General features: G+C 44.4%; 1 protein-coding gene across 1 annotated transcript; it reads right to left on the reverse strand.

Moving 5' to 3' along the window:
• Positions 1-617: 617 nt before the first annotated feature.
• Positions 618-14,576, reverse strand: LOC126990167 (ephrin-B2-like; the record flags this gene model as incomplete). Its single annotated transcript, XM_050848721.1, is given in 4 exon segments — positions 618-1,825; positions 7,213-7,416; positions 13,399-13,539; positions 14,408-14,576. Coding segments are annotated over 4 exon segments (936 nt in total), but the record flags the coding sequence as incomplete, so codon positions are not given.
• Between the last annotated feature and the right edge of the window lie 221 nt (positions 14,577-14,797).

The raw sequence follows: 14,797 nt of genomic DNA on the forward strand, positions 1-14,797 counted from the left end.
CGTCTTCTCCTCTTCCTCCTCCTCCTCCTTTTCTTACTATATCACAATTTGCCTGTAAGTCTATCTAGCAAATTTCTTTTCTCTTATCACACACACACACACACACACACACATCTACACATATCATTTCTTGCTTATTTGTATACATTATGTGCATTTCTGAGTGTGTGTGTGTGTGTGTGTATGTGTGGGTGTGTGGGTGTGTACATGCATATATCGCCTGTAGTATATTTACAAGGTGCCATCAAATGCACATATGCTCTCTCTCTCTCTCTCTCTCTCTCTCTCTCTCTCTCTCTCTCCTTCGTGTCTACATTTATGTGTTTCTCTCATTTACTTTTATTTTCCTTCCTTTCCTTATTTATTTATTTTTTTCATCTATCATTTATTTTCTCTCTCGCTGGCACAGACAAACACACGCACACACACACACAATGATCCCTAACTTATGTACACGCTAAGGCCTATACGTACCTCCACATGCACACGGACAGACGCACACACACTCACACACACACAAACACACGTACGCCCAAAAAAACACCATCGTCGTCGCCATTGGTCGGTCGCGAGACACTTAAATATCGTCGAAAAACTAATCATTCCTCACGAGATACTTGTTTTTTTTTTTCCTTTGAGTGGAGGAAAGAAAAAAAGGGAATGTGTGGAGACGAGCAGCGGTAATGATAATAATAATAATAATAATGACGACAGTAGTAGCAGTAGTAGTAATGATAATAATAGCGTTCCAACAATAATAATAATAATAATAAAAATGGTAGAATAAGTTATCATCTTCCCTTCACTCATTTATACAAAAAAACAATGGTAATAATAATAATAATAATAGACTTAAAATTAACACCACTATTGACGGGGGATGAGGTTATAGGGGGTCGGGGTGGGGAGGAGGTTCAAGGCGCAGGCACGCACAGACGCACACGTGTATGTATGTCCCAGGGTGGCGGTACTTCTGCGTGCACACACATGACCGCACCTTCCGCTCTCTGTGTGTACGTAACTTTTTTTTTTTTTGTCAACACTTGTCGTCCTTCTCTTCCTCATGTTTGGGGATGGGGGGGTTGGTTGGGGAGGGGGGGGGGGGTTGTGTGGCACTGGGGGGAGGGAGGGAGGGAGGGAGGGAGGGATGAAGGATAGGGAGGGAGAGAGAGAAGTGGAGGAGAGGAGAGGAAGGAAGGGAGAGCAGAGTAACTAATCTATCACAATCTGAATTTCTCTTCCTCTCTCTCTCTTCTTTCTTTCTCCCTCTCTCTCTCCCTCGCAGCTTCTCTCTCTCTCTTTCTCTCGCTCCTTTTCACACACCCTCTCTCTCTCTCCCTCTCTCTTTCTCTCTCTCTCTACGTCAAGTAAGATCACATTACGATCCACACTTCTCTCCATCCTTAAGAGGGGGAGAGAAAGTGGAGGACTTCGCTCCCTCCATGCGGGGCGCTGGAGGAAACGGAGGCATCGGCGGAGGTAATTTCCCCTCCCTCGCTCTCCGCCACTAGGCTATATGGCAGCGGCGGTGGCGGCGGCGGCTCAAAACACCTGTGGACATCCGACTGTATCTTCTGCGGGTGGCTTTTCTTGGAGTGTGTGTGTCTGTGGTTGTGGTGGCTGTGGTGGTGGTGGTGGAGGTGGTGGTGGAAGCTGTGGTGGTGGTTGTTGTGGTGGTGGTGGTGCAGCAGGGTCAGGCCGGCCAGCAGGAGGGAGATGAGGAGGAGGGAGGCGGAGGTGGAGGAGGTGGAGGGCGGGCCGGAGTTGAGGGTGAGCTCCTCGTTCTTGACCACCTCGTTCTGGCTGCGGTCTGGCTGTCGGTTGTCTGGAAGGGGGGAGAGGGGGTTAGAGAAGAATATAATCCCCTAAGTCACCCTCATAAAATAATCCCTAAGTCACCCTCATAAAATAATCCCTAAGTCACCCTCATAAAATAATCCCTAAGTCACCCTCATAAAATAATCCCTAAGTCACCCTCATAAAATAATCCCTAAGTCACCCTCATAAAATAATCCCTAAGTCACCCTCATAAAATAATCCCTAAGTCACCCTCATAACATAATCCCTAAGTCACCCTCATAACATAATCCCTAAGTCACCCTCATAACATAATCCCTAAGTCACCCTCATAACATAATCCCTAAGTCACCCTCATAACATAATCCCAAAGTCACCCTCATAACATAATCCCTAAGTCACCCTCATAACATAATCCCTAAGTCACCCTCATAACATAATCCCTAAGTCACCCTCATAAAATAATCCCTAAGTCACCCTCATAACATAATCCCTAAGTCACCCTCATAACATAATCCCTAAGTCACCCTCATAACATAATCCCTAAGTCACCCTCATAACATAATCCCTAAGTCACCCTCATAACATAATCCCAAAGTCACCCTCATAACATAATCCCTAAGTCACCCTCATAACATAATCCCTAAGTCACCCTCATAACATAATCCCTAAGTCACCCTCATAACATAATCCCTAAGTCACCCTCATAACATAATCCCTAAGTCACCCTCATAACATAATCCCTAAGTCACCCTCATAACATAATCCCTAAGTCACCCTCATAACATAATCCCTAAGTCACCCTCATAACATAATCCCTAAGTCACCCTCATAACATAATCCCTAAGTCATTTTTCAGCAATTTCCAGGTTTTTGTCTACATCAATATTTCATCATGTGACGCCCATTTTTGTAAAGTTGCCTTCGTCATTCAGGGTTCGAGTGTTCTAGAATTGGCCTTTTCATTTCTGCCTAATTCTTAAGCCAAATGTGATAATGACAGTTCTTTTCTGGTTTCCTGTAAAGTAGAAAATAATGCCAGGCGGTATGCTACGAAGGTGACGACATGACCTTCTTATAAGCTGTCTGAAGGGGAAGCGAGAAGCGTGAGTCATCATGGGCCACAAATGCAACACAGTTCAAACGTAAATCACTTCAAATGTAATCCTTTCTATAAGTTGTCTGAGAAAAAAGGAAGTGTGAGTTTAACCCCTTGGCTGCGGATTTCCTACAGACAGACATCACCAAGCTACAGGAATGGAACAAAAAGTGGCTGCTACAATTCCATGAAGAAAAATGTAAAGTCCTGCACCTTGGGAGGGGAAATTCAGCATACCAATACCACATGGGAGACACCCCACTATCCACCACAGAGGCAGAGAAAGACCTGGGACTATATGTTACCAGGCTACCAGTGAAGGCCAGATCCGTGCCAATCGCAGCGGAGGGGTTAAGGGACGTATTACTAAACATTTCGTGGCCCAAGTTCACATACTTGATAAGACTTTCGTAGGAGTTTTGGGCATTTCCAGGGGTGGGGGTAGTTTTATGACCCTGGTAGTGATTGTTTGACCCTTCTTCTGTACCATGAACCTAAGAAACACACATCTGACAAGGTTTTCGTAGGAGTTTTGGCATTTCCAGGGGTAGGGGTAGTTTTATGACCCTGGTAGTGATTGTTTGACCCTTCTTCTGTACCATGAACCTAAGAAACACACATCTGACAAGGTTTTCGTAGGAGTTTTGGCATTTCCAGGAGTAGGGGTAGTTTTATGACCCTGGTAGTGGTAGTTTGACCATTCCTCTGTGCCTTGAATCTAAGAAACATATTTGAAAAGACTTTCGTAGGAGTTTTGGGCATTTCCAGGGGTAGGGGTAGTTTATGACCCTGGTAGTGATTGTTTGACCCTTCTTTTATACCATGAACCTAAGAAACACACATCTGACAAGGTTTTCGTAGGAGTTTTGGCATTTCCAGGATTAAGGGTAGTTTTATGGCCCTGGTAGTGGTGTAGTTTGACCCTTCTGTACCATGAACCCAAGAAACACACATCTGACAAGGCTTTCGTAGGAGTTATGGGCATTTCCAAGGGTGGGTAGTTTTATGACCCTGGTAGTGGTAATTTGACCCTTCTTCTGTACCATGAACCTAAAAAACACATCTGACAAGGCTTTCGTAGGAGTTTTGAGTATTTCCAGGGGTGGGGGTAGTTTTATAACCCTGGTAGTGATAGTCTGACCCTTCTTCTTTTGTACCATGAACCTAAAGAAACACACATCTGACAAGGCTTCCGTAGGAGTTTTGAGTATTTCCAGGGGTAGGGGTAGTTTTATGACCCCGGTAGTGGTAGTTTAACCCTTCTTCTGTACCATGAACCTAAAGAAACACACATCTGACAAGGCTTTCATAGGAGTTTTGAGTATTTCCAGGGGTAGGGGTAGTTTTATGACTCTGGGAGTGGTAGTTTAACCCTTCTTCTGTACCATGAACTTAAAGAAACACTCATTGGAACCCGACTGATCCCCCCTTTGACCTTTAGAAATAGCCGATGTGAGAAGTGAGTGTGTCTTGTGATGCCTAGCTAAGTGTCAAGTGTACAGTTGAGGGCTAAATTACTACTTGAGGAAATCGCAATCTCCTTATGTATTGTCTGAAGGGAAGCTGTACGTAGGGGGCCACACATGTACAGCTCAAGCTTAGGTTATTGTATTTGATGGTGTCCGAAGTGCCGGTGTTGAATTTTGTAGTGATGTATTTTGAAAAGAAGTAGCAATAATAAATTAATGAAAAATAATATCCTGACCTCTTTTTTTTTTTAACCAAACCTAACCAATTTTACGAAGATATTTTGTTGGTTGATCCGGTAGCACACATCTACCATATACAACTGAACTAACACCATATTATATTACGTGTATGTACTCTATATCATAAAACACACGCAGATACCATGCTACAACAACAACAACAAAACGCACACACACACACACACACACAAAACCACTGCCGACCCACTCCCGCATATTGACCGGGAATTATGACACATTAACCTGTATTGTGGGGTCAGGGCCTGGGGGATAGGGCCGCAGGATAGGTCGTCTCCCAAAAGTAAAAATATACGTAAAGAAATGAGGAAAAAGTGCCAGCTTGAGTGAAAAGTGATGGAGCCGAACTAGCCTGCGTGAGAATGTCGAAGAGAAACGATGAAAAAATATTTGAAGCGGAGGGCTTCCCTGGTGTCTCACCTCGCCATGTGTCAACCCCGGGATTATGGTCACGAATGAGACAATTAGAGACAGAGGTTGAGGAGGAGGTAAGGGGTCTGAGGGAGGACTGGAGGAAACTTGTTGACACTGTGGAGGATGATCTGGAGAAGGGGGAGAAGGCAGAAAACTCAGGGAAGAAAAGGAAAAGCTGAAAAAGGGAAGTGCCAGAGAGGACAACACTGATGGCCAGCGGTCAAGGAAGGAATATCAAAGAAGGTCGGGGGAAGGAGTGAAGGCAAAATGGACGTGGAACATTTGTTAAAGAAAATAGTTGATGTAGAAATAAATGTTTGGAGAAAGAGAAGGAAAAAGGTGGTCCCAAAGAAAGTCTGGAACAACAGGAAAGAGAAAGAAAAGAAGATGGAATGTGAGGTTGTCCAAGTAATAGGAAATAAGGAAGACTTGGTTATGGAATTGGCAGAAAAGAAAAAAAAGTGTGATAATCATGGGTGTCAAAGAGGAGAAAATCCCAATGAGGGCACAGAGAGAGAGATATGAAATCAGGAAAGTGAAAGAAATGCTGTCAAACTGTGGTGATATCAGAGTACGGACATAACCTTCTTCTTAAGGCTTTATTAAGCAGAACAGACGAGTGCGTACAGGAGGCGAGGCAAGTGTAGTCTGAGCTACGGGGAGAAGAATTGGTAGGAGGAAACGTACGCAACAAAACAGTGAACCCGAATCAACTCCAATGGTTATTTGTACACCTTTAGATTGTTGAGAATCTAGTAGACTAATATATAACACAAACTTAAATGAAAATGCTGGAAGGCTGATGGAGGAGGTGGACGAGGGGACAAGACTAGGAAAATATGAAGAAGGGAAAAACAGACCAATCAAGCTGAAGCTAAAGTCACAAACGGCGGCCGAGACAATTATAACTCGGAGTGGGATCCTAAATGGTATAGAACAATGTAAAGAAACAAACATTAGGAAAAATATGGGCATACAGGGAAGAGTTAAGGTGAGGGAAATTGTGAACGAAGCAAAGCAAAGAAATGAACAAAGAACACACAGTCAGAAAGAGAGAGTATTGGTTTCATCTTCTAGTGACAGGTGAAGGGGCAAAGTTGACGAGCTGTGTGGGTGACCCGAGCTTCCTGCCTCAGAAGATGACTGACTGTAAGGTGTTCAACTACTGCTGAGGAGGAATTGGAAGACTGAGGAAGATACACAGTTTAATGAGGAAGGTTCAAGCGGTGATGAAGTCATGAACCACGAGAGGAGGCTGCAGTTGGCTGGAGATGCCCATAGCTAAGACAGACACCATTGCTCATGCCAGACTAGTAGTAGGTGAACCCCCAGCTACTGATGTTGCAACTGCCAGGCCTCCTTGTCTCAGAGAGTCCTACATCTCCGGCCTCAGCCTTCTGAGCTCATCTGATAGACAGGGCAGTCAGTGATCCTCCGAGAGGCTCAGGATGTTCCAGGAGCCCACACGCAGAGCCCCCCGAAGGTTAACCCCAGGCCTGGTTATGCAGGCAAGTGCCACTTCTACACCACCCCGGCCACCCCCAAAATAAAATGATGGAACTCTACTATGGGGTTCTGTGGCTAACTGCAGGCGGGTGGTGATGGCGGCTCGTCCCCTTTCCCAGCCGCCCTCCCTCCACCACTACTGCCATCTACACTGTGACTTATATTCCATAGCCTACTACACTTTGAGGTGCAGGGGTCCCGTAGGCTTTAGCCTGCACCCATCACTGACGGCAGGCTCCCTGGATGCAGATGGATCAGGTGAGTCCACCACGTGGTCAGGTCCCGCAGCAAAACTAGGTCAGAGTCACAGCCTGACCCTGACCTTTAGTGTATTTTGTTTTTGGCAGAGCTAAATCTTTTACAGGGAGGGGTTGCAGGTCCTGGCCCAAACCAACCCAGATCAAGGGTTGGGGTGACTGTTAGCTGCGGGCAGACACAGAAACCCCCTGAAGGGACACCACTGGGAAGGGATTACACACATACACTCTCACACACACACACACACACACACACACACACACACACACCAAGACATATACCCAGACCACACAAAGGAACACAAACAAAGGAGCGATATGAACAACATGACTCAAAACCAGATCCTTGAGGCACAGAGCCACACCCAGAGCCACATCATCATCATCAGCAGCAGCTGCAGCCCCTCCTCACCTGTCTTCTTCTGCGTGGTTTTCCCGGGTCGGTCTGAAGCCTTATGGGAGGTGGTCTTAAGGGAGGTGGTGCTGGTGGAGGAGGAGGTGGAGGTGGAGGAGGTGGTGGAGGTTGTTTTGGGGGTGGTGGTGGTGGTGGAGGGCTTGGTGGAGGTGGAGGAGGTGGTTGTGGTGGTGGTTGTGGTACCCCGGGTGGTGGCGGGGCCTGCAAAGAGAGAGAGAGAGGACGCTACTATGGGGTTCGGCGGCTAAGTGCGGGCGGCTGGCGGTGGCGGCAGCGGTGGCGGCTTGTCCCCTCCCCCAGCCGCCACCCCTCTGCCACTACTGCCATCTACACTGTGTCATATTTCTATAGCATAAGCGTGTGGAACTAATACTAAGGAACATAATAAAGGCAGATTACTACAACACTTATTACTACAGTTACTACTACTACTACTACTACTACTACTACTACTACTACTACTACTACTACTGCAGCTTCGACTATTTAGAGTTAAATTCATTCCTCACTCAAACACACAATTTTTGCATAATAATTTTTTCTCTTGTACAATTGACTTTTGAGGAGTTTTTTTACGGTATTTGTGACGCTTATTATTTTTGCCATCGCTTCTGTTGTGTTGGGTTTCCACGTGACAGGCGTTTTAAAAGATGTTTCCATGTGTCTGCGTGTACTGGTATTTGTGTCTTGTCATTGGCAGAAATATTTGTATCTTTATGTATTTTTAATTTTTATTTATTCATCTATTTTATATTTTATTTATCTTTACCTTTATTCATTTAACAGTTTCCTTTGCCCAATGGACCGTATTAGCTATAACAGGCAGCGCCACATGTGGCCAGTCAGTGAACTGTCAAAGTAGTACTTTCCATAGAATTCAAGTTCTGTACTAGAGTGCGTCTGAGGCTGGCTCCAGGATACAAGGCCTTGGTACCGCCACCGCTACAAGCCAATGACTGCAAACACTACTCCTACCCGATTTCCTGACTCTACTATTTGACATGGAGAAAAACTGAAATCGGGTAGGAGTGAAGTGTGTGCAATCATCGACTTGGAGCGATGGCGGCATCATGGCCGTGTATCCCGGAGACAGCCTCAGACGCACTCTAGTCTATAACTTGAACTCTATGGAAAGGACAGCTCGGAGTTGAGTGGCCACATGTGGCGCTGCCTGTATAGCCAATACGGTCCATTCAAGAACTTTACATTTCTAAAGGTCAAATTTCAGTTCCTACGCGGTGGTGCAGTGGTTAGCGTGCCGAGCTATGAATCCGCGGGCAAGGGTTTGAATCCTGGCTGTGGCCATTGGCGTACAGTCCACCCAGCTGCTGATCCTCCCTTTGTGGCTGGTGGATAAATGTGTACCTGGGACACCTGGGGAAGGCACACTGTAGTAACCCTGGTGTCCCACTGGCCCCGGGGTGATGGGTTCAGGCCCCCACAGGCTCAAGTGGCAGTGTGGTGGAGATGGGCACTGAGGACACGCACAGTCACAGCATATGCGCCCAATTCTACCTTTAACTTTTACTCCTAGGGCCAACTAAAACACTGTTTGTGTGTGTGTGTGTGTATCCACCTAGTTGTAGTACACAGGCTTGAGCCACACTCGTGTGGTCCTGTCTCCATATCTATACTTGTAAAGCTTTTCCTTAAAAGCTCTTTATTTTTTTTTATGTTGCTGTCTACTGCACTGTTAGGCTTTCCCCTGGTGGGGCCGGATGGTCGGCCCAGCCCGTTCTGGCACACCCTTTGCCTCCACCACTTCTAATTCATTCTGAACACAAGTATTTCTAATGGGAAAACAAAACTTCTTTGTGTTGTCAAGACAGGTCCACATTCCCATTCTCAATGTTTTTGTGTTTCCTTGACAGCAGCGACTGGTTCATGAGGTTGGAGACACAACCGTCCAGGAATCTTTCATAATCAAGGAGGTGGTGTGCCAAAAGTATTTAAGAATATCTCCGAAGGCAAAATTTCCCCAGCCAACATTCCTAAGTTGGTGTAACTCAGTTTGTAAATAAAACTGAACGTGACTTTCAAAATTAAAGCCACAAAACTTAAAATCTCTTAGTCCTACAACAATGACTGAGGTTATGTTTGAAAGAATGTAAAACAAACATAATTATGATAATAATGATATAAATAATTTTCCTACCACTCTTAGTTTCAAGGTTATGGATCTCTCAGTACAAACACTGCCAGGACTGGGCTTGCTGGGCCCTCAGCATATAGAGGCTCACAACTTTAAAACCTAAACAGATGAAACATTTGATCTCAGTTGATTAAATCAGTTTCATGTTCTTTCCACTGAGATCTCAACCAATATTGTCGGTAGAAGATTCCTGGAGTTCAGTTCAAGAAAAAGGGTTGAAAATTTTGAAAATTGCTGATAAAACTTAATTTTTGGGTCTGTTTCCATTTCTAATTAACCAAGGTTCAAATGCAAGCTTCAGATAGTTATAATTTTTTGTCCCCTTTTGTGTGTTACATATAAAATGAGCAGCTTTATTGCTAGCGACAGTGTTATTTGAACAGGTCGCTTCCTTTAATTCTGACTTCCTCCCCCTTTCCAATAATAGATCTTTATTATCTGATTCTTCTAAGCCATTGATGAGTTTATAATAATAATGTATTTAGGTCTCCTCTCTCTCCTCCTTCATCCAGTGTTAACAGCTGCATTTCTTTTACTCCTTCTTCATGAGTTAAGTCCATCTTGGGGGCTATTCTCTGTATTCTTTCCTATTTCTTCACATGTTATTTCTTGAGGCGACCACACAGCTTCTGCATGTTCCAGTTTTGGTCTAATTGTTGTGGTTACATTTTTATCTATCCGGACAGTGAAATGCCATTAGCATACTCCTTAGCATGTTTTATGCATCTCCACATATATTGTTTACTTGTTTCTCCAGTGACAAGTTGTCCTGAATCACCACCCCCAGGTCTTTTTCTTCTTTTTCTTTAGCTAGTAAATCATTGCCCACTTTGTAAGTGCATGTAGGTCTCATTCAACTTCTCATTTGCAGAACATGGCAATTTTTGCATTAAATTCCATTTCCCAGGTTTCTCTCCATTCTTATGTCATGTTGATGTCATTTTGCAAGTCCTCACACTCCTCTTGCTTTCTTAATTTCATCAATAATTTTGCATCTGCTGCCAGCAGGCCCATGTAGCTGTTTACTCCTTCTGGGATATCATTTATTGATTGAAACATTATTGGCTCCAGCACTGAACTCTTTGGTACTCCACAGCTAACCATTACATGAAATATATTTACTGTAGTGTGGAGTCTCAAGGTGAGAGGCCCACACTACACACTGCTGATGGGGAAAAGGCGGAGAACTGGACAGCGAGTATCCATTTCACCGCCTTATAGGAGAAGGAGATTGAAACTAATTCCTCTGTTGACTTGAGTAGTGAACGCAATTGCGAACGAGTTTTTCACGAGTAACTGTGATTTGAGTGACAGGAACAGTACACAGCACTACAGCACCACACCAGAACAACAGAAGGCACTCAAAATTAAAAGCTTAAAAAGGCACATCATAAAACTTTCTACTTATGATAACAAGCAAAACAAACTACATTTTTCACCATTCCCATTAATACTCTCGTGCTGTGTGTGTGTGTGTGTGTGTGTGTGAGAAAAAAGAGAGAGAGAGAGAGAGAGAGAGAGAGAGAGAGAGAGAGAGAGAGAGAGAGAGAGAGAGAGAGAGAGAGAGAGAGAGAGAGAGAGAGAGAGAGAGAGAGAGAGAGAGAGAGAGAGAGAGAGAGAGAGAGAGAGAGAGAGAGAGAGAGAGAGAGAGAGAGAGAGAGAGAGAGAACATAATATAGTAGTAGAAGAGAGAGAGAGAGAGAGAGAGAGAGAGAGAGAGAGAGAGAGAGAGAGAGAGAGAGAGAGAGAGAGAGAGAGAGAGAGAGAGAGAGAGAGAGAGAGAGAGAGAGAGAGAGAGACTACATTACAGGCATACACTACAAAAACTAGGTGGATGAAGAGGTGGAGGAGGAGGTGGAGGAAAGGAAAGAAAGGAAGTTAAGGAGAAGGGAGTGAGAAAAAGGAAGGATGTGGATGAGGGGGAGGAGGAGGAGGAGGAGGAGGAGGAGGAGGAGGAGCAATAAAATGCCAACACTGCCACAACGGAATAAAAAAAAGAATGAAAAAAACAGAAAAAGCAAAAATAAAAACAACAAGAAAATCAATTGAGTCAAGAGCCAATCAAATGCCAGCAAGTGGGTTCCTGAGAGCCAATGAGCAGCGAGTGTTTGCTGCAGCCAATCACAGCTCAGCACGGGGCGGCCGTCAGCCAATAGCGAGCCAGGAAATGATCAACAGCCAAACAAACAAACGGACGAACAAACAAAGAAACAAAACAGAAAAAAATAGCTTTAAAACAAAAACAAACAAACATGGAACAAAGTAGCCAAGGATGCACACACACACACACACACACACACACAAATTTTAATAGCATGGTTCTAGAAAGAGTAGATCATGTCTAACAAACTTACACACACACACACACACACACACACACACACACACACACACACACACACACACATGCACAAGGGGAGGTTCCAGAATGCAAAACAAAGCAATGAGTTTATTTTGTCTAAGCCTTGCATGATTAAGACATATTAATAAGCAATCTGAAAAATATAGACGAAATAAGTTAGTGGTCGGGAAGTATATATATATTGGAGAGAGAGAGAGAGAGAGAGAGAGAGAGAGAGAGAGAGAATAGAAGTAGTAGTAGTAGTAGTAGAAGAAGAAGAAGTAGTAGTAGTAGTAGTAGTAGTAGTAGCAGTAGTAGTAATATTAGCGAAAAACAAGGCAAAAACACAATCACCAAAGCCAAGATGCATCAGAAGCATAAAAACAGATAAAGAAGGGGGATCAAACACCACATAACACACACATAAAACACTGTGAACCCTAAGGTAAGCACCCTTCACAGCCCCTTAACCATGCCATTACACCCTTAAACACCACCCTCACACTAAATTCACCCTTAATCCTGTTCTAACACCCCATACACACCCTAATCCTATATAATCCTTCTCTATCACACTAAATCCATCCTTAATCCTATTCTAAGTTCCCTGACACACCCTTAATCCTATATAATCCTTCTTGATCACACTAAATCCATCCTTAATCCTATTCTAAGTTCCCTGACACACCCTTAATCCTATATAATCCTTCTTGATCACACTAAATCCATCTTTAATCCTATTCTAAGTTCCCTGACACACCCTTAATCCTATATAATCCTTCTTGATCACACTAAATCCATCCTTAATCCTAATCTAACACCCCTACACACCCTTAATCCTACATAATCCTTCTCTAACACACTAAATCCACCCTTAATCCTATTCTAACATCCCCTACACTCCCTTAATCCTCCTCTACCTCACCAAATTCACCCTTAATCCTACACATTCCTTCTTTAATCCACTATTTTCACCCTTCACCCCACTCCAACACCCTGAATTCCACTCCAGTACCCTTCATCCCTTTCGAACACACTTGATCCTACCGAACACTCTCTTAATCCCTTTTAACACCTTAAACTGCACCCTAAGATCCTCAATCCCCTTCTAGCACCCTGACTTCCACCTCAACACCTTTAATCCATCTTTTAACACCCTTGATTCATCCTTCTCAACAGCCTTAAATCCCACTCCCTTACCCTTCATTCTATATAATCCCTCTCTGGCATACCAAAGTCAGCCGCAATCCTACACTAGAACATCAACCGCACCCTTAATCCTATATAATCCTTCTCCAATCCACCAAACCTATTCTTAATCCTCCTCCAACACACCATACCATGCACGCTTTATCCCACCAACTACACGCTTGATCCTACTTAACACACCCTCAGTCCTATCACAGTCACTCTTAATCCTACTCTAACACACCCTCCATCCTATCACAGTCACCCTTAATCCTACTCTAACACGCCCTCCATCCTATCACAGTCACCCTTAATCCTCTCTAACACACCCTCCATCCTATCACAGTCACCCTTAATCCTCTCTAACACACCCTCAATCCTATCACAGTCACCCTTTATCCTACTCTAACACGCCCTCCATTCTATCACAGTCACCCTTAATCCTACTCTAACCCATCAAGCACACCCTTAATACCCCCAACACCCTTGACCCCCCACTCACCGCTGGCGGGCAGGTGGTTGTTGGCTTGGTCGCGGGCGGGCTGCGAGGCGGGGTCGCAGCACACCTTGAACACCACCTTCATGTGATGGGTGGAGCAGCGCCCCCCGATGCGCCGGTGCAGGTCATCCTGGCTCGACGTGGCTGGAGGGGGAGGGGAGGCGGTCAGCGGATTGATATTCTTTTTATGTGTTTGTGTTTGGCATAAAAGTTGCTGTGCATTACAGGGCTGGAAAATCGGGGTTTAAAAAGCCTACTCACCGGGTTGTATTGGGCTTTATATATTTTTTATTTTGTATTTATTAATAGTCTTTTTTAAGTCAAACAGACCACTCACTTCGTTGGTTTGGGAAAAGAAAATTATGATCTCATGGTAGATGTATAAAAAAAAAAAAAAAAAAAAAAAAAAAAAAACACGGCTGCACTGCCAATGTATTCGGTGTGTTGTTTTGTCATTACCCTCGCTGGGCCACAGACAGACAGGTTTGAGTACACCCAGCCAGGACTCAACCACAGGCGTGGCTCGAGTCCTGGCTGGGTATATCCTGAGCCTTTTCTATCAAAGTAGCAACTTACAGAACACAGCACGTGAGACTAAGATAGAATACCCGTGTTTGATGTTTTTTAGGGGAAATCTTCATGGATTTTAAAATTTTACTTTATATGTTACGTATCATTTATCAATATCATGTATAACTACCCTTTTGTGTGTTAAATTTAACTATGTTTAATGAAATTCAAAATAAAAAAGTTTTTGTGGGAGGGTTGGGTGTTTCTTTATGAGGCCAACCCTGCTTATTGTTTCTTTGTATCAGTTTTTGAGCATTTTCAACACCTTTTGTATTGCTGGCGAAAGAAAGAAAAGATTAAAACCTGAAACACAGTCACACACATCCCTTTCCCCTCTTACTTCTCCTCCTGATCTTTCCTTCCCCCAATCCCTATTTTTTCTATAAACACACGCCCCAAACACCCACCCCACAGCCCCCACCCTCCACACCCCTCAACTCACAGATGAAGTAGTAGTCCTGGCCGGGCTTGAACTCGAGTCCGCCCGGCTGCGGCGTGAAGGATCGGAAGGTGATGGTGAAGTACATGAGCTTGTAGGGCTTGTCGCAGACCGCTATCACGCGCGGCGACGGGTTGGTGATGCGGCACGTGTCGTACTCCTCCTTGCTCACCTGCGGAAAGAAAAAGTGTTAGGTGTGGCTGGGAAAGGTGAGGTGAGGTGAGGTGAGGTGAGGTGAGGTGAGGTGAGGTAAGGTGAGGTAAGGTAAGGTAAGGTAAGGTAAGGTAAGGTAAGGTAAGGTAAGGTAAGGTAAGGTAAGGTAAGGTGAGGTGAGGTGAGGTGAGGTGAGGTAAGGTAAGGTAAGGTAAGGTAAGGTAAGGTAAGGTAAGGTGA

Source organism: Eriocheir sinensis, unplaced genomic scaffold (genome assembly GCF_024679095.1).
Source record: "Eriocheir sinensis breed Jianghai 21 unplaced genomic scaffold, ASM2467909v1 Scaffold147, whole genome shotgun sequence".
NCBI lineage: Eukaryota > Metazoa > Arthropoda > Malacostraca > Decapoda > Varunidae > Eriocheir > Eriocheir sinensis.